General features: G+C 33.1%; 1 protein-coding gene and 1 long non-coding RNA gene across 4 annotated transcripts in view; both read right to left on the reverse strand.

The window, feature by feature from the left end:
• Nucleotides 1-2,201: 2,201 nt before the first annotated feature.
• LOC105833598 (protein TRC8 homolog) lies at nucleotides 2,202-11,502 on the reverse strand. 2 transcript variants are annotated; one of them, XM_012675452.3, is made up of 5 exons: nucleotides 11,328-11,502; nucleotides 10,926-11,051; nucleotides 10,224-10,579; nucleotides 5,399-5,766; nucleotides 2,202-4,220 (listed from the first exon to the last, which is right to left on the reverse strand). In XM_012675452.3, the coding sequence occupies exons 3-5, from the start codon at nucleotides 10,504-10,506 to the stop codon at nucleotides 2,805-2,807; spliced, it is 2,067 nt and encodes a 688-aa protein (XP_012530906.1). In that variant the 5' UTR covers nucleotides 10,507-10,579; nucleotides 10,926-11,051; nucleotides 11,328-11,502; the 3' UTR covers nucleotides 2,202-2,804. The 2 variants fall into 2 exon arrangements, with proteins under 2 accessions (XP_012530906.1, XP_012530897.1); XM_012675443.3 differs by lacking the exon at nucleotides 11,328-11,502 and having other exon boundaries at nucleotides 10,926-11,309.
• A 6,994-nt stretch (nucleotides 11,503-18,496) lies between these two features.
• LOC114254362 overlaps nucleotides 18,497-22,316 on the reverse strand; it is a 37,504-nt gene continuing 33,684 nt past the window's right edge. Inside the window, exons 3-4 of one of the 2 annotated variants that reach the window (XR_004964614.1) lie at nucleotides 18,755-18,906; nucleotides 18,497-18,670 (exon numbers count right to left, since the gene is read on the reverse strand). This is a non-coding gene — a long non-coding RNA (uncharacterized LOC114254362). Of the gene's footprint in view, nucleotides 18,907-22,316 lie in introns of both variants that reach the window. The other variant, XR_004964612.1, reaches the window with a different exon arrangement.

Raw genomic sequence — 22,316 nt, forward strand, 5'->3', positions numbered from 1 at the left:
AATATGTGCAACCTCAGGTTTCTGTCTGATTTTATATTCTATTTGGTAGACACATAGACACTCTGTTTTCTTTTGACAGGTGACAGGTTAGATCGGCTAGGCTTTCTCTGTCAGTTATATTTATCTTTCTCTCTCATACTTCCGGTTATACCCCAAGCGACGGGAGCCAATTAGAAATCGTTAACGCATTGGCGAATCTCTGTTATAATATCTCTACTTCAGTCCATAGAACTTATACTACTGGAAGGGCAATAACGTATACCGTCCGTATGCCGAAACTGTGTCCAACATCTGTGCGATAAGGATAGGTAGAACATGACTTGACATGAAATGAGACAGAACTAGTTTTCTGTCTCACTTCTTGGACACACTTATACGGGTTCTTTTCTCCTTCCATTAGTATAAGTTCTATGCTTCAGTCCCCAGTAAATCGTCTCTCCACTCCCAAAACGGTTTCTCTGACATACTTCTCTGCATTCCAGTCTCTTCCGCTTCCTCATAGTAGACCTGCCTGACTGTCCTTATTGTGGGGAGGACGAAACTCCGGAACATGTCTTTTGGTCGTGCTTTAAATACTCTGAACAGAGACTCACCCTTTTAAATGATTTATCAAAGGTCTTGGGTTTCGGACCATATTCGCTTGAGTATCTGTTGTCTCTTCCTTCATCAGAAATCTTATACGCTTTAGAAAAATTTATAGGCTCCATTTCAACTTGTTTATGAAGCCCATTGAGCTCTGCTTTTATTAATAATTAAAGATAGGTATTTTATTTCATAACTATAGGTAATTATCTTTGTAAATCTCCATTGTATCATAATGTACAAACTTGTTAAAAATCTTAATTTTTAAGTCTTAGTTGTTTAAGCTATATAAAGTTTAATTTCAAGACTTGTCTTTTCTGTTAGCAGATAAGAATTAGACATCTAAAAACTTTAAGTCTAGCTTAAATGGTAGTGAGATGTAATCAAAGAGAACTCTATTTTATTGTTTGTCTTAGAGGCTTCTTTACTTAAATTTCCTGCGGAAGTTGCCGACATGGTCAACAAATACACAAGCGCCACTCATCGGCGTCACCTAGGCCAGTATTCGTGGTCGGATCTTGTGTTTGGGATCGTCTTGGGTACTGTCTTGGGATGCCATCAGCCAATCACAGAGCTGTATTGGCGTCTTGGGATATTGCTTGGGGCGGTCTTGGGGTGGGATTCGACTATGAATACCAGCCCTAGAATTAGTTCACTCTATACACATTACACAGTTAATGGTAAGAATCTTAACATACGGCGTTACTTTTGTTCCGCGCTTTACATCTAGCTTTAAACACCTTTGTACAGCGTTGAATAAGACAAATTATCTGACCTTTTGTAAACCACATGGGCTAGTTCCCAAAGGTTGTATTTTATATTGATAACAAAAAAAAAAAAAAACGGTTTCTCTTGTTATTCTTTACTCTTTGTTTGCCGATTTTTGTAGCCACCATATTGGCCCGCCATTTTAAATTTGACCAAAAAGCCAAACTTTTGAAAGGCAATGATTACGTTCAGAAAACACAAGTGATCAGTGAGCGGTCAGTGATTATTGATCCTTAGATCTCTAAATTTAGACCAATTATATTAGCGAATTACTCAACTGTTGCGCAACGGTTGTGTTTTCTGAACGTAGCCAATGTTTTTACGAACATTTTGATCAGTCATTTGTTGCATTCTGTTGCTTGAAATTTTGGGCAGAACAGTGGCCCGGTTGATGGAATGACCCATATATACAGGATGGCTGAAATTTCTTTAAATAACGCTGCATAGAGGTAGAACGGATCAAACTGAGTAGAAAAGTCCTCTACCATTTTACAATAGTTAACGAGTTATTAATTAAAAAAAAAAATTTTCCCAGCCCATCGCCAAATACCGGTAAGCGCGTGGTAGCGCAAAGCATAATAAAACCGGCCAGCAAGACGCGTATCCGCGATTGCTAGGAAGTTATTTACAAGCTTCGTAAAGACCTTAGCTCCATTGAGACAAAATATAAGTTAAATCAGATACCTGTAAAAAGAATCAAAGTCAAAGTAAAAAATCAAGATTTAATAAAATTTTTCTTTAATTACAACAGTTTTAGCTACTGGACTAAAACTGGATTTCGCTAAAAACCATGCAAATTATTTGTCATTTAAAAATTAAGAAATTTAATAAAATTTTTACCTACTTAAAAATTTAAAGAAAAATAATTTATTTCAGTCTTTTTTATGGTTGCATATATTCCAGCATATCAGCACATATAAAACCATTATTTCGGTTTAATTATAATAAAAAACAAAATGTGTTACAATAAAGTTGTAGTCACACAATTAAATTTTTTATAAAATATTAAAATACATAAATTTCTCTTCCTTTCTTCTCTGTCTTTTTTCCTCTCATTGAACTTAATCGAAAATACGTATGTTATACATTATGATTAAGAAGCATATACATGGAAGTTCATAAAATCATTGTCACACTATACGATAGCTGTAGCATAATAATGATCCAAAAATACATTTAGTAATGGACATCAATCGACAAAAAGCTAGTTTTTAAATTATATGCCAAATATTTTTTATTACAAAATAATCGCATGTGATTGTTTTCTCTTCTAAGAATAATTGTTGCAACTTATTTACAAAAAATTGGAAGAAAGACTGAAGTTGTTATACAATACTTAGATATAATTTAGTTTTGCAAAATTTTTGAATGTTTCCAAAGATGTTGCTTTGCACGCATAAAGTTAAAAAAATTAGTGTCTATGTATCACAAAATACGCGTAAAGTCACATTATTTCACCTGCCTTCGTTCAAATTCTCGGCCAATTGTCTTCGACTATTCTGAGATTGCACATTGGAATTCTGTCTAGTTTGCATAATTGTATCATCGTGAGTGTCATTTCCGTTATTTTGACTCCTTCCTTCAGCAAAAGCTGTGGCGAGACCCGTGCTATCATCTTTATTTCGTATGTTTTCAACTTTGTACAGTATATCGTGGCAAAGAGGACATCGATCTTGAACATATAACCATTTTCGTAAGCATACACCATGGAAATAATGATTGCATTGGGTAATCTTAGCATTTTGCATTTCTTGATAGCAAATAGCGCAAACATCGTTTAATCGTTCAAGTTGTTCGACTTTCGCTTCTGGTAAAGAATTGATCTTGTTCACAGCCGTCCGTCGCTTCATAAACACGCTCCATCCAGCCTTTGCTTCACACCAGATATTAAAATAGGCGTGTATGCACATCATGATGGCGCGAATAGCACCACCCGACTCAAAAATCAATATCCAGAATCCATTGAAGAATAATATAATACCAAAAGCAAATTCCACAGTGTTACCAAATGATCTTATTATGTAGACGCAATCATCAAATTGTTCCCAGAACGCGCTTCTATATGCGTCGATCAGAAACAACGAATAAATCGCTAGCGAAACCAATACTTTGACTATTACTTCAATGCTAAAGACTGATACAGCCAATAACCATGTGCTCACTGTAAAGTGAGACCAGAGGAATATGAGTAACGATACCGGAAAGAAAATTAGAAAAGCACAGACCGCTAAAGCCCGTAAATGTCTATGTAGTGCTGGGTTATGAGAAGCGCTAAGTGACATCAAGAGTGGATTCACTATATTGTGCACAAAATGTAGAATCGCCGTAAACAAAAGGCAAAAATTACGATACAATCGTACTAGACGCTTCTCTCTATCAAGACTCGTCAATCCAGTCTGTAGGGCAAGAATGTAGAATAAGATAGCAGAGACTGTACCAATACTCTTCTCATCTTCATCTTCCGTCAATAGTATCCATTGGAAGAAACAGCCGATGTAGTGACAGACAAACGAGATTATGCTGGTCATACCAAGAACAGCTGTCAGTGTCTCGCATCCATTTATCAACAGGGTTCTGATCATGACGTAATAATTAAATGTTTCCTCGCTGTAATGATTTCCAAGAATTTCAACCACTTGTTCTGCCACTCGCAGCATCCAAAATGTTCGAAGTACGCATGGCACGTTCAGACGCATCCATTCTGTTTCTGCGAGAGCGGATAAACCATAATTGATTATAAAGTTGCGTGTGTGTCTATAGCCCACATAGATTGTTCTTAATATAGAGACACTGTTATACCAGATGACAAATTTACACACAGCCAGTGGAATTAATGTTGCACACACTGGTGCATGATACAGATATTGCACCTACAAATGTTAATTACTTAATTATTGTCTAAAAAAACAACATATAGTTATATAATTTAAAAAATAATGCTAAAAACAATAATATACAAAAATGCTCAGTTATGCTAAGCAATAATATAAAAATAAAGGTCTATACAAACGAGCACAAACAACAAACCTATTACCAAATCATTAATTTATTAACAAAAATAATGTGACAAAATCTTATGATGTTTAAAACAATTTTAAATGCGTAATCTGTTACTAACATGTTCACACAAAACGTTTCGACTGTACTTAGTTCTCCTCAGTCGTAAAAAACTAATCTTTATATACAAATTAATCGCGAGCGCTCTTTATTTTTTGAACAGATAATAATTTGATAACTGAATTTATAAATAAGCAGTGTCCTCATTGCAAACAAGATTATACAAAAATCCGTGAGTTCATGAAATATACATTATTATGCATGCAAAATCACAAATTTACTTGAATCATGATGACGGTATTTCTTCGCAAAATAACGCAGTAAAATAATCCTGCCCAATAAAATCGATTTTCCCGATCATAAGCAAAAAAAAAAAGTCAAGTCAAGGAATGGATGAGTGGTCAAGAAATGTGATAAATCATCTGTTATTCTTTTAAATAGTTAGAAATGTCCAAAAACATTGCATTAATTATGTGATAAATGTAAAAAGATAAAATAATGTATAACCTTTAGAGCAAACTTTAAAAACGTGTGTACTTTTCGAAAGTTGGCATGATTGTCTCTTGTATAATAATGTGTATTTCACGAACTCACGGATTTTTGTATAATCTTGTTTCCAATGAAAACACTGCTTATTTATAAATTTAGTTATCAAGTTATTATCCAAAAAATCTATCCAAAAAATAAAGACACTGCTCGCGGTTAATTTATATGTAAAGATTAGTTTTTTACAACTGAGGACTAAGTGTAATCAAAACATTTCGTGCAAACATGTTAGTAACAGATTGCGCATTTGAAATTGTTTTAAACATCATAAAATTTTGTCACATATTTTGTTAATAAATTATTTGATAAGTTTGTTGTTTATGCTCGTTTGTATAGACACTATAGACCTTTGTTTTTATATTATTATTTAATTTAACTTTATTTAATTTATGCACCTTATACTAAAAATCAAAGTAACGTGATTTTATATACTTGATGAGCTTACTGGTAAAGGATGGAGACCCAAGATAGATGATGACATAAAGCTTAGCATAAGAAGCTTTTGAATTATGGGATGCCTTGGAGCAAGATGTATGTAACAAAAAACACTGGCTAGCACGCATTGCAGTATATAATTCTGGATAATCAGAAAACCTGGACCATTATACAGAATGTCCGACAGCTTCAAACATAATATATTGTCAAGTATGCTGCTTGTTGATTCGTGGGCGTTCATGTAAACTATGATCGCTTTCATTGCACTGACATTTGACCAGTATGATACAAATATTATTCCTATTGATATTAGATACAGATATACAATTATCAAATGTCTAGTACATAACATAAACGTGTATAAGGCTGCGAGAAAACCTGAAAGAAAATATGACATGATACATTTCTCATATCAATACAAATCAAAAATGACAAATCTAACACAATTAAACAAAGAAGAACGCCACTTTTCAGTTAAAACAGATTTTGGTAATAATCTAATAATAATCTTTTATGAACTTAACAATTTCTAAGAATACATTTATACTTTTACGTTTAACTATATTTCTTTATATAAAATGTCATTTTTATTCCTTACAACTAATCAGTAATTTCAAGTCACATAATAAAATCCGTTTCCTATATTAAAGCTCATTTTTCAAATTATTCAAATTATTCTCATTTCCTGGTCTCCTTGAATGCCTTTAGCGCGTGTCATGCTGCTGCTTGTAAACAGTTTTTTTTTTTCAAAAACATCTTTAAAAAATATCTTTGTGGTCCAATTTTAACTTTTATTATTTTTAAAATATTTTACGATGACAGTACAAGTAGTTCAATGTTCAATGATTAATAAACTCGATAAAATCGTACTCCATGTTGTTTCATGGGCTATGTGCAAGTGAAACAAATAAGTACAAACAATGTAATTAGAAACAAAGCATGTATTATAATGACTTATATATATTTCTAAATTTCCCTTTTATTCAAAAATATTTGGTAAGTCTGCATGTTTATTCTCTATTTGTAAAAAAATGGCAATAGAGAAAATTTGTCATTGCAAAGTTGTTGTCAAACATCAGACTTTCTAAATACTGAGCAGACAAATTTTGCGCGTAAGACATATAGCTGTAAGCTTTACTGTAAATAATATCGTTAATTATTTATAAAAAAATGTTATTCGTTAGAAAAATATCTTAAAATTTTTGATAAATTATTGCTTCTTTCTTTAATTATTACTAAAAACGAAATTTCATATGTATCAGCAAATCAAAATATAAATCACTTAACTACAATTTAATACAATTAAGAGTCAGTGCTGTTATTCAAACGCAAAAATATTTATTGAAAAAGATGATTTAAATTAAAATTTATAATTTATTAATATTACATAAAATTATATTTATCTGTAATGAAATACATATTATTAAATATTAAATATATTCAAATCTGTATATTATTTATTAATTCTAACTTATCATCCCCTTTTTTTGCTTAAAAATTATCCATTTTATTTCTGCTAAATAATTCAATTTTTTGCAAACATCAATTAACATTATTTTTCTCTTAAATATTTAATCTTGAAATAAAAAAATCTTAAAAGAATTCTCTATAGAAAGTAATATATTTTTAAAGAAAACCATCTTTTTTTTTTATAAATTTGGAAATTAATAAAATAAAATATTTAATGAGCAATTTTATACAAAATAACTATAACACCATCGACTATAATGTTGACAAATATTTTGTAAATTTTTTTTTCTTTCTTTTACTTTATAAAAAAATGGCGTTTGGCATGACAGACTCATAGTTACAGTTTATATAGTTACTAGGTTCAAAATTAGTAGAAACGATATAATTGGTTACTAAGTTTAAAATTAGTAGAAACGATATAATTGATATGACACTCATAGTTACAGTCCAAAAGAAAAACAATACAATTGGACGTTTAAATTAAAAAAATCAATTTGTTACCTTTCAAAAGAAAATACTGCTCCACATAGCATGTAATATTATAATATTACATAGTAACATATCGATAATATTGCATAATTACTGGAAAGGTATTTGTGCAATCCTGTATCGCATGCCGAAAATCCATATAAAGACATATTAAGATAAATTGTTTATAAGATCCAAAATTAGGTAGAAGTATCTTTCTATGAAAAAAGGATAGCACAATAATTACACTCTTGACTTTTTTTAACGGACATAACTTGCGCACTAACTCCTTCGCTGTGGATGAAACATATATGTGCAAAAATAAAACGTGCCACTAGTATGGATGACACATATAGGTGCACAAAAAAAAGAAAGTTAAACTACCGGAATTCTTCTAGTGACATGTATTCCCAGATTTTTGAGGTCGCTAAATTCGAATTAAGGTCTAAATTGCAAGATTCAAAATGGCGGTCCAATATGGCACATTGAAGTTTTCAAAAATAATCAGATTTTCTTAAAAATGGGTTTTTGAATTAAATCCGCCATTTTAAATTTTGAAATTCTGATCTCAAATTCGAAATCAGCGACCCTAAAAATGTAAAGAATAAATTTGTAGATAAAATTGCAAAACTTTTTTTCTCTACAAATATGGCACAAAACATTGATTTCTGTCGCACAGTTAAAGAGTTAATATTAGTGATCGCATTCCTAGTTGTTTTCCTCTACTGTGTTAGAGAGAGAGATAACAGACTGGAATATTCGGTCTATCCTTTTCTTTGTGACATACATCCCCCTCTAAAATCCTACTATCTCAAACAGTCTATCTTAATATATTTATGAGAAAATTACGGCGTGCAAATGAGTAAAGGTGATCGCTGAATTGAGGTAAACATATCAAATATTGGTATTTGGATAAAAATGTAAAAGTTTTGTTTTGGAAAACAAAAGTCATTTTTTACATAATTTTGTTCATAGAATTCAAATTTTCCAGCAGAATTACTTTAATTTCCATCTAGTTTCCCAAATAAAATACTAAAAAAAACAACGATTTAACCATATTTATCTTATAAGATTGGAAACGCGATCTGATTAAGTAATTATGTGGTCAGATTCTGCGAGCAAAATTATATAATATTGTACATAGATACCATACAAACAAAATAAAAACAAAAATTTATTTTTAAGATAAAAACTAGTACTTTAAATGCCATAAATATTATAATTATTTTAAAAAATTACTTTGTCACTAGTAATAGGATAAATATGCCAAATTGCTGTATTTTAACTCAAATGTATCTCGAAAATCTGACGTGACAAAATAATTCTGCATCATTCGGATTTCGGATTCTATGGACAAATTAAATAGGAAACTTTTGTTTTCCAAAAACGCAGGCTTGTGCATAACTGTACTATCACTATAATATTAGTGTTTGTGACATATTCGTTGCAAAAATATTTCTGCGTTATTTCGGCAATATCACCATAATATTGCGACAATATTTCATTAATATTATACTAATGTTTCTAAAATTTTGTATTTTGTAATATTATGATATAATTATAATAACATTACGAATAATTTGTCTGTAATAATATATTTATACAATATTATAATATACCTACAATATTATGCATATTATTTTACAATTTTACAAAAGTAATAAATCTACAATATGATAATGTTTACATAATGCTATCTGAATATTTCAACTTGATATAAACATTTCAATATTAAATTTTTATGAATATTTAATGCAATATTAATATAACAAGTAATAAAATCATCAAAATATTGTCACAACATTTTTTGTAATATTACACATATTATGGAGAAATTGTAAAGTTTTTCACAATTATTATAGCTATAAATATTTGTAAAAATCGGTAATACTTTTACATAAATACAATAATTTATTTTACATAAACATATAATTTTCTAACAAAATATCACTTTTTTAAACAGAACCTATTTTTTACATATATTTTTGTAGTGATCATATTACCCTCCCTGTTTCCCTTTATTATGCAGTGTCGCTATATTTTTAAAAATGTAATATAGTAAATATTTCACAGTTCTAAATTTAAAATCTAATGAACAACACTTTGATAAATATAATTGTAAAGTTTTGACTCAAAATATTGATTTTATTAACAAAGTTATTGTATAAAACGTAAATGGGTGGCCATATTACCACCTTCTCCTGTATAATGCAATATTGAAGCATTTTTAAATACTGTTAAGTGTTTATTATTATATCTTTATTGTACAAAATATTCCTTCAGTCAAAATTCAAATATATCTACCAAACTTCACAAACTCATTAAACTGACTTAGGAAAGACATTTTTCTTCACTTAATTATATTTTTTTAGCTAAATGTTTTCATAATTAATCCTTCCCCCTATTATTTTCCCATAAAAAAAAAAAATAAAAACAAAATTTGCAAGTTTAGGTAAAAAATAGATCTATTATATTGTTGTATATGCATTATCCTAATTTTTCTTACTATTAATGTTATATTGTGTTCTTTTGTTGCTGGAAAATGCTCTGTGTTTCTAATAAACTTGTTTGTTGGAACAAACATTTCTATGACATGGAATTTGTCTTTAGCTATTGTAAAAAACAATGATTTTGAGATATAAATCTTACTATGCAAGAAGTAACTTAATAAATTAACATAACTATATATTTTTACACTTAAAAAATAATTCAATTGGTTGAAATTGGACATTTTCTAGCAAGCTATGCAGAGGACACAGTGTAACACAGTGAATTATTTCATCTTTGTTTGTCAATGTTAAACAAGGATGAAATAATTCACTGTGTTATACAATGTTCTTTTATGTGCCTTGCTTGCTGGAAGACATCCATTATAAAGAACTACTTTTACCACTTACCTATACAACAGCAGAAAAATTTAAACAGAATTATAAGATAAGTCTTATAAGCAAACTGAGTCAAATCAAACTGATCCATTAGAAATGAGTTTGTTGTAACTGCTGAGATTGAACTAGCAATGCTTGACAAATTGTTGGTTTCAAAGACTGATTCATCCAGTACAACGTTGTCATTAGGTAAGCCAAGGCTGATTCTAAGTAACTCGTCAATGATAAATAAAGGTGGCACTCTCATTACAACATCAACAAAGCTGAGAATTTTTTCTCGTATTGAAGTTTCCATCTTGTTGTTTAAGAAACTGTTACAGAAAGATGTTTTATACACGCCTTGTTATCATATATGTGGAAGTAGCATCCTGTTATGGAATTGTATAAAGATTAATAACCTATATACATATAATGCAACCATAAATTTATTATATCATAAAAGTCTTGAATAAATTTAAAAAAAGCTCTTTTTAGAGAAGATACTTTCCATCAACTTTGTAAAAGTTTATGAATTTGTGTGTTAATACATGCAGAGTTGGAAAATTTATGACGCTAATGTATAAATCTAATGTTTAATACGTTTGACTCGAGATTGTAATATTTGTCAAAATATTACATTGCACAGTGAAAGCATAGGAATTGTACATTCGATTAGATTAGGTAGCACTAAATTAAGTTCGTCTTGTAACATTAGAATTCACTTAAAATACGTACCTTAAATCTTGCTATCATTATTATACCAAATTCTCATTCACTATCAATTCGCTTGCTCGCTCGTTCACTTTCCTAGTTTTTTCTCTCCTTCCTCTTCTCTCATATACTGTCTTTTTCCTCTTATTTCTATTTCAATCATTAAAAGATTTTACACGTTATCGCTTACCTCGAAAATGAAAACTACCATGCATCTCTAAACTTGATGTATTTGTCAGATAAATTTAATATATTAATGTTTCAATAAAAAAAAAGATATTATTGCTTGGTCATATGGTGTGGCCACTATAAATTTTTCAATTATCAAAGCAGACCAGAGTATATACGAGGAGCATTATACTTAAGTTGACAAAAAGAAAATCGCTACGCGTTGACAGTTAACGCATGTTGATAGAGGGAGCTTACCAGCAAGCTCTGTCTTTGTTTGATATTCAGTGAGAGACAAGGACAAAATTACTGCTGTGTCAATTTGTGTCTCTTGTTGGAAAGCTCCTAGGTCCGTATTCAGAACGCGCTAACAAAAATGTTAGCGCGTTGTTATCCAATAGAAGAATCTGTATTATAAAAAACAGATTTTTCTATTGGATAACAACGCGCTAACATTTTTGTTAGCGCGTTTTGAATACGGGCCCTAGAGTAGAATAAATGAAAGGTGTGGTCTGTTCTTTCTAGCTGCACTGTTGCACCGGTGCAATAAGTAAAAGTAAGACAAGTATATTTTTTCTCATTCCAACTTATTGCACCAGTGCAACAGTGCAGCTAGAAAGAATAGACCAGTGAATTAAGGCCATTGTACGTACATTTCCTTAATCGTAATCGTAAGATTTCGACCAATCACATTGCTCAAATTAGTCATAACCGACTGAATTAACCAATCGTATTGCTCAATTTCTTACGATTACAGTTAAGAAAATGTACGTGCAATGGCCTTTAGACTACGTTTAAAGGGCCATCTACAATGGAGAGTCGTAGGCCGTAGCAGTAGTCGTAGAAAATGTCTCAACTTCGTATCGCTTTACTGTTTACAGCCTACAGCAGACATTGAGCCAATTCATTGCGTGCTTACGATGAGCGTTGGGGCATTCGGGATTAGTTTTTGGTCGCCTTTCTTTGATGGCCGGCTTGTATGTTATTGCTACGTCGTTTTTATTCTAGACAGCATTGCCGTAGTTTTAGTGCTGTTACGGCTAAAACACTCCATTGTAGATAATGCCCAGTCTACAATGAGTCGTTGGTCGTTGGTCGTAAGAAATTTAACCAATCACAGTTGATCTTAGAGAAGAATAACCGAACATAATTAGTTAAATTTCTTACGACCAACGACCAACGACTCATTGTAGACTGGGCATAAATCTACGACCATGCTGTCAATAATATAAACGACGTAACAATAATATACAAGCCGGCTATCATAGAGAGGTGACTAAAAACTAACCCCGAACACCTAAACGCTCATCGTAAGCACCCACTGAATTGGCTCAATGTCTGTTGTAGACCGTAATCAGTAAAACAGTACGTAATGAAAATATTGTCTACGACTACTGCTACGGCCTACAACTCTCCATTGTAAATGGCCCTTAAAACTGGCCAACTACAGCCATTCTTCGGAAGAATGAAATGGTTATGATTGGCCAGCTCTAGAAGTATCGATGTTATTAAACCTGTTTAAGGGCTATTACAGGCCTGTTCGATTTAGGAGTGGGGGTATAGGCATACGTAGAAAAGGACAAACGTAGATGTTGAAAAGAGACGGACAATGTAACATGTAAAGACCTATAATCAAAGATTCGCCAATGGCGAACACAATTTTGATTGGTCACTTGAGTCACATGGTTTATCCGCCATTGCGTACCCACGCTGGGCGAGGAAGAGGGGAGAGTGCTCTGTGTTGAGCAGTATAAGTTAAAGGAATATGTGTCAAAAATTATAAGGTAATTCAATCTCTGCATTCTAGGGTCACTATATTTTGACGATACACTCAGGAAGAACAAGAAAAATTAAATTTGCATTTGTTATATGGCTGCGTACAACTTGGAGCAGGCTCACATTGTTTACTATCTCCATTACTCCAGACCCCAGCCCCAGATCCCAGCCCCCGGCCCCAGCCTCCATCCAGTCACCGTATGGGTACAAGATGGTGGATAGCAGTCATGGTGGGGGGCCATTGGCCCATCTTTGATTATAGGTCTTTAGTAACATCAGAGAGAAACCTGAGAGCGGCCACCGCGGCTTTTTTCATGCGACCAATATTTGACTAGCATCAGCGCCAAACGTGGATGTAAAGTCTGTTTTACATTAATCGCAAGCAGCTAGTTGCGACTTGCGACATCCAATAGGCGCTTAGTTTCTAGTTAAAGCTCGACATTTATTGGGTGTTGCAAATTGCAACTGGCGACTGCAATTAATGTAGAACGGGCTTTACATCCACGTTTGGCGCTGATGCTAGTCAAATATCGGTCGCACGAAAAAGGCCGCAGTGGCCACTCTCAGGTTCCTCTCTGGTAACATGTATTTTCTTTTCTTTCACACGCAGGCGTGTGTAAAGGTGGAAGCACATAAAATTACAGGAGCCATAAGGCAGAATGCAGAAGCCATAGCGCATGCGCTATGGTATTACTTTATCTGTCCATGGCAAAATGTAATACTATAGCGCATGCGCTATGGCTTCTGCATTCTGCCTTATGGCTCCTGTAATTTTATGTGCTTCCACCTTAAGAGAGAAAGAAATACCTGTTATATCGTACGTAAGCCTTACCCCTACTCCTGAAATTTGGGACAATCCTCGGTCTAGATATACTATGGCCGGTATTCATAGTCGGATCTTATATTTAAGATCATCTTAAGTACTGTCTTAAGATGCCATCAGCATCGTACAATCACAGGCCGGTATTCATAGTCAAATCTTATTTCAAGATCGTCTCAAGCAATGTCTTAAGATGCTAATACGACTCTGTGATTGGTTGATGACATCTTAAGACAGTACTTAAGATGATCTTAAATATAAGATCCGACTATGAATACCGGCCACAGAGTCGTATTAGCATCTTAAGACATTGCTTGAGACGATCTTGAAATAAGATTTGACTATGAATACCGGCCTATGTCTATGGGCTATTACACACAAAGGATGCTTTCCATTTAGTAACACAAGCAGGGTTGGGTAATATGCGCGCGTCAGGGAACTATTATGCACAACTCTCACATAATACGTATAATACGCATAAAATGTAGAAAACGCGCAGAATACGCAGAAAACGCAGAAAATCCATGAAATACCCATTTTAACCCTAAGGCCTTGGGCACACGCTTTCCATAAGCCCGGATCTACAATAGGTGTAGTAAGCCTTTTGCCATAAGAAATTGACCAATTATAGTCAAATATGAAAAGAATAATCAAATATAATTGGTTAATTCCTTATGGCATAAAACTTACTACACTATTGTAGATCCGGGTTAAGACGTAACAGTAACGTTTTGACGCATTGAATTGGGCGACCGTAACCGTAACTGGCTAAATCAAGTATGTGATTGGTCAAAACCTTATTGTTAAGTCTTACGGAAAGCCATAGGTCTTACAATTCTATTGGTCACTGACGCTCATGCTCATCGTGCTTGAATTAATTTCATTAATACATCTGCATATTAGGCGTAGTCTACAATAAAGACTTAAGCCTTGAGTCGTAAGAAATTAACTAATCACAATTGAGTATTTAAAAAAAAATGACTGTAATTGGTCAATTTCTCATGTCTTAAGGCTTAATTGGGCACAGTCTTCATTGTAGACTGTGCCTTAAATACATAGAAATTAAAAAATGGGAAACAGCAAGGAAGAACTAAATACACAATTTCATGTTTTTCATGATCATGGACAAATGTTTATGCTTTGTCTTATTCTCACTATTGTACGTACCGATGAGTTTTCGCGTTCTACTGCAGTAGTACATAACCTTGTATTGCACAATTTGCAAATTGAAAAATATTTTCTATTTTCTTTAATTCTGATAAACTGACCTTTATTGTAATAATCATGAGAAGGTCTTCCTCCTGTATTTTACATTTTCACTAAAAAACCATAAGTTTTTTTGTTGATCGTTATAACGGTTATCCCTGCAAGCACCCTAGGTTTTCTGTCTAAATAGGTTATGCAGCAGAAAACCTCGCTTCGTTATCTGCGCAGATTACTTAGTTTTCTGCGCATACAACGTGAAGTATTATACGTACCTAAAAATACTATAACAGAGATTCGCCAATGTGGCCAAACATCTTGGGGTAAAACCGGATATCGGATATGACGTTTTCGATGGCGGTTTATTTTGATTGTAAATGCAAGAATACAATATATATATTTTTTTATTTGTAGTTATTGATATTTAATAATCAAACAAAATAAATATTAAAACACAATATATTTAAAAAAAAGGTTTAGGCATATTTCATTAATTTTCCCATGTAAGGTTAAGTAATATACACTGGAACCCCGTGTTAGCGGACTGTTCGGGGCTTTAGTCCGCTAACGCGGGGTTATCTCCTATTGCTTGGTTTCACTCCCACTCCGTGAAATACGCGACTGCATTGCTCATTGCTATTCCCCACACACGCTACTCATGTGGGCCGAGTGCATATGGAGGGGATAGTTTCCGCTAACGCGGAGTACGCTAACGCGGGGTTCCAGTGTAAATTGATTATTAAGAAATTATATATTATTATATATAAATACATATTATGTTTATATACACATTATGTATTATAAATATAATTTAAGCATTGTATTTAGACTCGTAGAAAAATATGTGCAACCTCAGGTTTTTGTCTGATTTTATATTCTATTTGGTAGACACGTAGACACTCTGTTTTCTTTTGACAGGTGACAGGTTAGGTCGGCTAGGCTTTCTCTGTCAGTTATATTTATCTTTCTCTCTCATACTTCTGGTTATACCCCAAGCGACGGGAGCCAATTAGAAATCGTTAACGCATTGGCGAAACTCTGTTATAGTATCTCTATGCGTACTCAACCCTGAACACAAGTCGACACAAGCATCTTTCTATCTTTTTTTATGTTCAATGAGTAACAAAGATAGAATGACACTTGTGTCGACTAAAGGTCCTCACACATGAATTGACATAACCATAACGTAAGGTTTTGACGCGTCGGATTAAGCGACTATAACCGTAACCTGCCTGCCGTGACCGGCTAATATTCAAGTACGTGATTGGTCGAAACCTTACTGTTACGATTATGTCAATTCATGTGTGAGGGCCTTCAAGACCTATAATAAAAGATTCGCCAATGACCCTCCACCATGACTCCTGTCCCACCATCTTGTACGCATACTGGAGACTGGATGGGGGCTGGGGCCTGGGGCTGGAGTCTGGAGTAGTGGAGATAGTAAACAATGCGAGCCTGCTCCAAGTTGTACGCAGCCATATAACAGATGCAAATTTAATTTTTCTTGTTCTTCCTGAGTGTATCGTCAAAATATAGTGACCCTCGAGAGTGCAGAGATTGAATTACCTTATAATTTCTGACACATATTCCTTTAACCTATACTGCTCAACACAGAGCACTCTCTCCTCTTCCTCGTCCAGCGTGGGTACGCAATGGCGGATAAACCATGTGACTCAAGTGACCAATCAAAATTGTGTTCGCTATTGGCGAATCTTTTATTATAGGTCTTTACTTCATATATCTTTTCTCTTTCTTTTCGTATGCATCAACGCTTGCAGCGGATGCTCGGTCTATACTTACTATGGGTATTTACGATAATGGCTATCTGAGTAATTTTCTCTAGGACCGAAATATATGATAAGCACAATCATCTACTATCATCATGATTCGTGACAACTCAATGCTGTCCGATATAGCCAAATCATCACGAGCAAGTTGCGAGTTGCGAGTTCCGTGAGTTTGTAGCAGGTAACCTAAAAAGTACGACATAAATAATTTGATTATTACAATTAAAAATAATCTGTTTTTAATGTATGGTAAGATTATTAACTTCATTAAAATAGTAATTATATAACACAATCATGTATTTTTAAAGTATTGTCTAAAGTAATATTAAAGAGATTATTTTATTTACAAATATTTTATTTATTAATTTGTCTATCAAGTTTCTATTATAACGTATATCTAATGCATATCTAACGTATATCTGTTTACAGTATATCTTAATTTACTATGCACTTGTATTACAAATTAAAAAAATTTATTGTAAACATTATTATTAGTTTCACATTAGTGAAATATTCATGCATAATATTTATACATAAAGATATATGATTTTTTAAAATAATGATAACACCATGCAACTTATCATTAACAGTTGTTACAAGAAAGAAAAATATTTATACTTAAATTTTTATTTTACTTGTAATCTAAAAAATATTATTAATAATGATTTATTTAGTAATTTTACATAATTTATCTCATTTGTTTCAAAGTGTCACCATCCGTTTAATAAAAGATGACTTTTCTAATATATATGTTAGTTAATAATAAATAATAACATTTATTGAGAATCAATGTTTAATTAAAATATTATATTAGGTTTTGAAATAATACCGTTATGATAGAAACTTGATAGACAAAATAAATATTTGTAAATAAAATAATCTCTGATATTACTTTAGACAATACTTTAAAAATACATGATTGTGTTACATATAATTACTATTTTAAAGTTAATAATCTTATCATACATTAAAAACAGATTATTTTTAATTGTAATAATTAAATTATTTATGTCGTACTTTTTAGGTTACCTGCTACAAACTCACGGAACTCGCAACTTGCTCGTGATGATTTGGCTATACCGGACAGCATTGAGTTGTCACGAATCATGATGATAGTAGATGGTTGTGCTTATCATATATTTCGGTCCTAGAGAAAATTACTCGGATACCCATTATCGTAAACACCCTATGTCTATGGATACGATGCTTATTGCTCAGTTTGGATTTTGTTTGCGAAAATCTATAACAAAATTGTGTACGATTTATTATTGAGTAAATGCCAGAAAAATAGGGAGCGCCCCGATTGACCACGTCCCAATTGACCACCGCTTTTCTAATTGACGGTCCAACGGAAAAACTCTAAACATTCATTGCTGTAAATGGTTGTGGTCAATTGCAACCCCAGTGAGAAATAGTACATCGAATCGACATCGATTCGACGTCGAAATCATCATTTCGATGTCGATTCGACGTCAAATTGATGTCGAATTCATTATCGTTTCTCACTGGGACGTGGTCAATCGGGGCGCTCCCGAAAAATAAGATATCCTTAAAATTGAGAACATGATTCCAGTGGCAGAGCATTTATCAAAGATTTAAAGACTATTTATGTGAATTTGGCAGCGGAAGCTTATCAGATCTTGTTGGCGGAGCAATACAATTTAAAAGTACCCGCAACTGTGTTAAACGCAAAAAGTTTGAGGTCTCATTGTATATTCACAATTATATTGTTAAAATATTATGCGGAAAATCGACTCGATACAGTTGAAGTGAGCACGTATGTATTTTCCTTAAAAATTTTTAATTAATTAATGTACGTTTCATTCTTTTTATGTTTACTCTTTTTGAGAAAATACCAAAATTTAACAATATATTAACAAATCTATTTTATATAATTACAGAAGGTTGTAGGTAGTAATAACTACCCAGATAACCAAATTTGCAAAAGCAGAGTCCCACACAGCGGATCCATGGCCTACTGTGTCCGCATTGGGCTTGTGTTTTGTAGACAGAATCTGCTAGATAAAATTTGACAGCATAAAGTAGCAGATCTGTCGAATGCGGTCTCTGTATACATTTTCATTAGTGGAATTATTTACCTCGGCTTCATATAACAAGAGCAAATTCTTCTTTGTATCCTTCGAGGGAAACGGTCTCTGGCTATATGCCAGAATACTTTAATCTTTTCCAAATTGATACACGTCTTCTCTGGATTTTCCAATGGACGAATTAATGTTAATGTATTCTCCATCTGTGTGAATTTAAAAAAATAAATAATTATATTTTTACATATATTTTATTATACATTTATCATCAATTTTTGCATAATACGTTCAATCCGCGTAATCAATAATAACCTCAAACTTATGAGCTAAATATTTTTCTGAATTATCCCTTACAGCATGAAATATTGCTGCAACGTTGCAGAAATATTATTTTGCAAGATTGGAATATTGCAGAAAATATTACTGCAATATTGCAGCAATATTTCTATGTCCGCTCCAAAACAATATTGTGCAATATTTCTGCAATATTTCAGCAATATTCCCCGTAAGATTTCTGTAATATTTCAGCAATATTGCTGCAATATTTCTTGTAAGATTGCTGTAATATTTCTGAAACGTTAATGCGCAATATGAAGGAAATGTTGCAGGTGGTTAAATTAATCAATTAATATGTAAGATGTGTATTATACAAAAAACGGGAAATGAATTTATACGCTAGAATTACACATGCATGTATGGTTCACACATGTTTAATTAATGTATTATATATATAAGTCAGAGTGAACATCTTTTGGACTTGCTTCACTCAATCTAGTATGGAACGCAACGCTGTCGTGATTACAGAATTTGTTGTACATCTATGTATCTTTTAGCTCTAATCTTACATAAAAATTTAAAATAAAAATATCCTGCTCTATTTTTTTATTTGTCCCTTAAAACTATGTAAAATATTACTTATTGTTAGTTCTAGATTAAGAAATACGGATTATAGGGAAATAAATTTTGCAAGGTTGCAATATAATATTGCCACAATATTGTGCAATATCTGTTAGGAAATATTACATTTGTAATATTGCTACAATATTGCACAACATCTGCTAAGAAATATTACATTTGTAATATTGCTGCAATATTGTGCAACATTTGCTAGAGAATATTATATTTGTAATATTGCTACAATATTTCTGCAATATTGGTTATATTATGCACTATTGCAATATTTCTGCAACGTTGCAGCAATATTTCATGCTGTAGGGGATATGTATTATATTTAACAAATATTACAGAAATTAAATATGGAAATACTTTCCATGATTAATTTTATGTAACATTTGTTAGTATCAGTAATCATAATCAGTTATTTGCCACTGGATATATATAGTCTTTAGGTTTTTCTTTTGAAATTCAATTCAATAAGTTTTTTAAAAGTGCTGTTTTATTTTATACAGTAATTTCATTATAAGAAAATAATTTCGTTTGATTGGTATAATTATAAAATAATTTATATTTACTTAATTTTTATATTTTTTCTGAAAAAGTAATTTTATAAATGTTTGATATAAAACAAAATGGAGAGCGACCTTTATTCTCTGAAAGGAAGAGTATCTAAGCCCTAAACAAACTTTACACCCCTATTTATGCTCTCATGTGTACTAATATATATTACCATTAGTACAGGATCAGAATTCTCCTGTATATATAGTAAAGAATAAACAAACAGTACTTGTGAGAAATATATTAAAGTGTATTTCAAAAGTATCGTAACTGTCCATCTAGTGGTTAATAAATGATTTATTTAGAGTGGGTATAAAGGCCTAAACACAATGCCAGGCAACAGGCAATAGGAACAGAAATAATGAAAAAGAGAAAGAGAGAAAAGATCTCCTCTCTTTTTCTCTTTCTTTATTTCTTGTTCCTATTGCATGTTGCCTGGCATTATGTTTAGGCTTTTAGACGCCGGCAACCGCCTTGGAGTCGGAACTCAGAACGTTAAATGGGGAAAGAGGCAGAGAAGAAAGGGACGAACTCAGTCGCGAACGTAGACGAGTGCGCGACGGCTCACGCCGATCGCAGCCGAGCGCGCGTGCCTCACGGTTAGGGGGAGTGAGATGTGTGCGTGACTTTGAGTATATATACATGGAGGAGGAATTGCTATGGTTTCATGTAGACCGAAAGTGTGTCCAAGATCTGTGCGAGAGAAAAAGGTATATCATGATACTCGCTTTCTCTGCGCATGCGTTAATATCATTATCTGCACCGCAGTTTCAACACTTCTTGTGCACTTCTTGTGCACTTTTATACTTAATTACGAATTGTATGTGTATGTAAACATACAATGCCAGCCATTGTACATATAGCGTTTGACGCATGCGCAGAGAGAGCAAGTATCATGATATTGTAACGTCCGGGTCTAGGGATATTTCTTCTCAATGTGTGCGTCGCGACGCCTCGGTCGCCTGACCGACGCGGGGGCTCTCCTTTCGAATTTCGGGCAGCCCGCTTACACGAACTCTACCCGGGTATGGCGAGAGCTTGTTGCCGATGGAAAACCTTGTGGGATTTGGTTAGTATGACCTTGATGTAGTTAAGTATAAGAAATATATATATATATATATATATATATGTATATATTTATTAATAAAACAACGTATAGTATTTATTACATGTATCACTTAATTTTCTGGCGGAAATATAATAATCTGTGCTACTGCATCGCTATGGTATTCTGTTGTTGGATCTAAAGGTTCCAACTCCGGGGAATCGTGATTGGAATCGCTGAGCGTAATTATTTCAGGCGCGTTGGACGTTAACTGATTATAATTTTCCAAAGGGACGGTGTCTTCTTGGAACAGATCAATGGAAGAGATTGCTCTTCCTGGCGGAGCGTCTGTGACTGGAGGAGGAAGGGGGGTGTGTTCCAGCGGGTAGCCCACGAAATTCTCAATTTCCTCGAAAGCCCGCTCTAGGGCTTTTTGTTGAGCTTTGAGGATCTTTTCCCTTTTCCTTTTTCCAGCGCGGTGGCGATTCTTCTTGATGGTCTACAAATAAACGCTTGGTTAAGCGATTGAACGCTTAGTTAAGCATTTTTCTACGTCAAGGGAAATTAGGGCCGTCGAGTATATTCGTACTTGTGAATGATTAACTAACTTATATCGCTGGCAAGCGATAGAACGCTCGCTAGCGGAATCTACGGTTTTGTTCACTTATATCGCTGGCGAGCAATAGAATGCTCGCTAGCGGAATCTATGGTTTTGTTTACTTATATCGCTGGTGAGCAATAGAATGCTCGCTAGCGGAATCTATGGTCTTGTTGAGCACGAATATACCGGCTTTTCTAATTTCACCGACGATATTTCAATCATTGAGCCTACTCACTTTAGGTGTTGTAGAATTCATCGCGGGCACAAGGGAGGGGAAAGGGTTGTACCTAGAGGAGTTGTTTCATAATTATTTGGAAGTGGATCGACAATTAATCCTTATCAAAAGGATTCCTTATAATATGGCACAGTTCGATTTCGGAAAATATTCTAGGGAGCGAAAGTAAACAATAATTAATTAGTACTCACGAGTTATAATAGTTTGTATATAGAGTATATAGTTTGAAGCAATAGCTCCAATTAGATGGTTGATGTAGGTTGACGGTTGAAGGTGGTCG

The sequence above is a fragment of the Monomorium pharaonis genome, chromosome 1 (assembly GCF_013373865.1).
Source record: "Monomorium pharaonis isolate MP-MQ-018 chromosome 1, ASM1337386v2, whole genome shotgun sequence".
Classification (NCBI taxonomy): domain Eukaryota; kingdom Metazoa; phylum Arthropoda; class Insecta; order Hymenoptera; family Formicidae; genus Monomorium; species Monomorium pharaonis.

Excerpts from the sequence above, each read along its gene's own strand:
- LOC105833598 (XM_012675452.3), bottom strand. The coding sequence starts at position 10,506 with ATGGAAACTTCAATACGAGAAAAAATTCTCAGCTTTGTTGATGTTGTA. Across the intron at positions 5,767-10,223 it reads ATTTTTCTGCTGTTGTATAG|GTTTTCTCGCAGCCTTATAC; the intron begins GTAAGTGGTAAA and ends ATTTTCTTTCAG. Across the intron at positions 4,221-5,398 it reads TGGGTCTCCATCCTTTACCA|GTGCAATATCTGTATCATGC; the intron begins GTAAGCTCATCA and ends TAACATTTGTAG.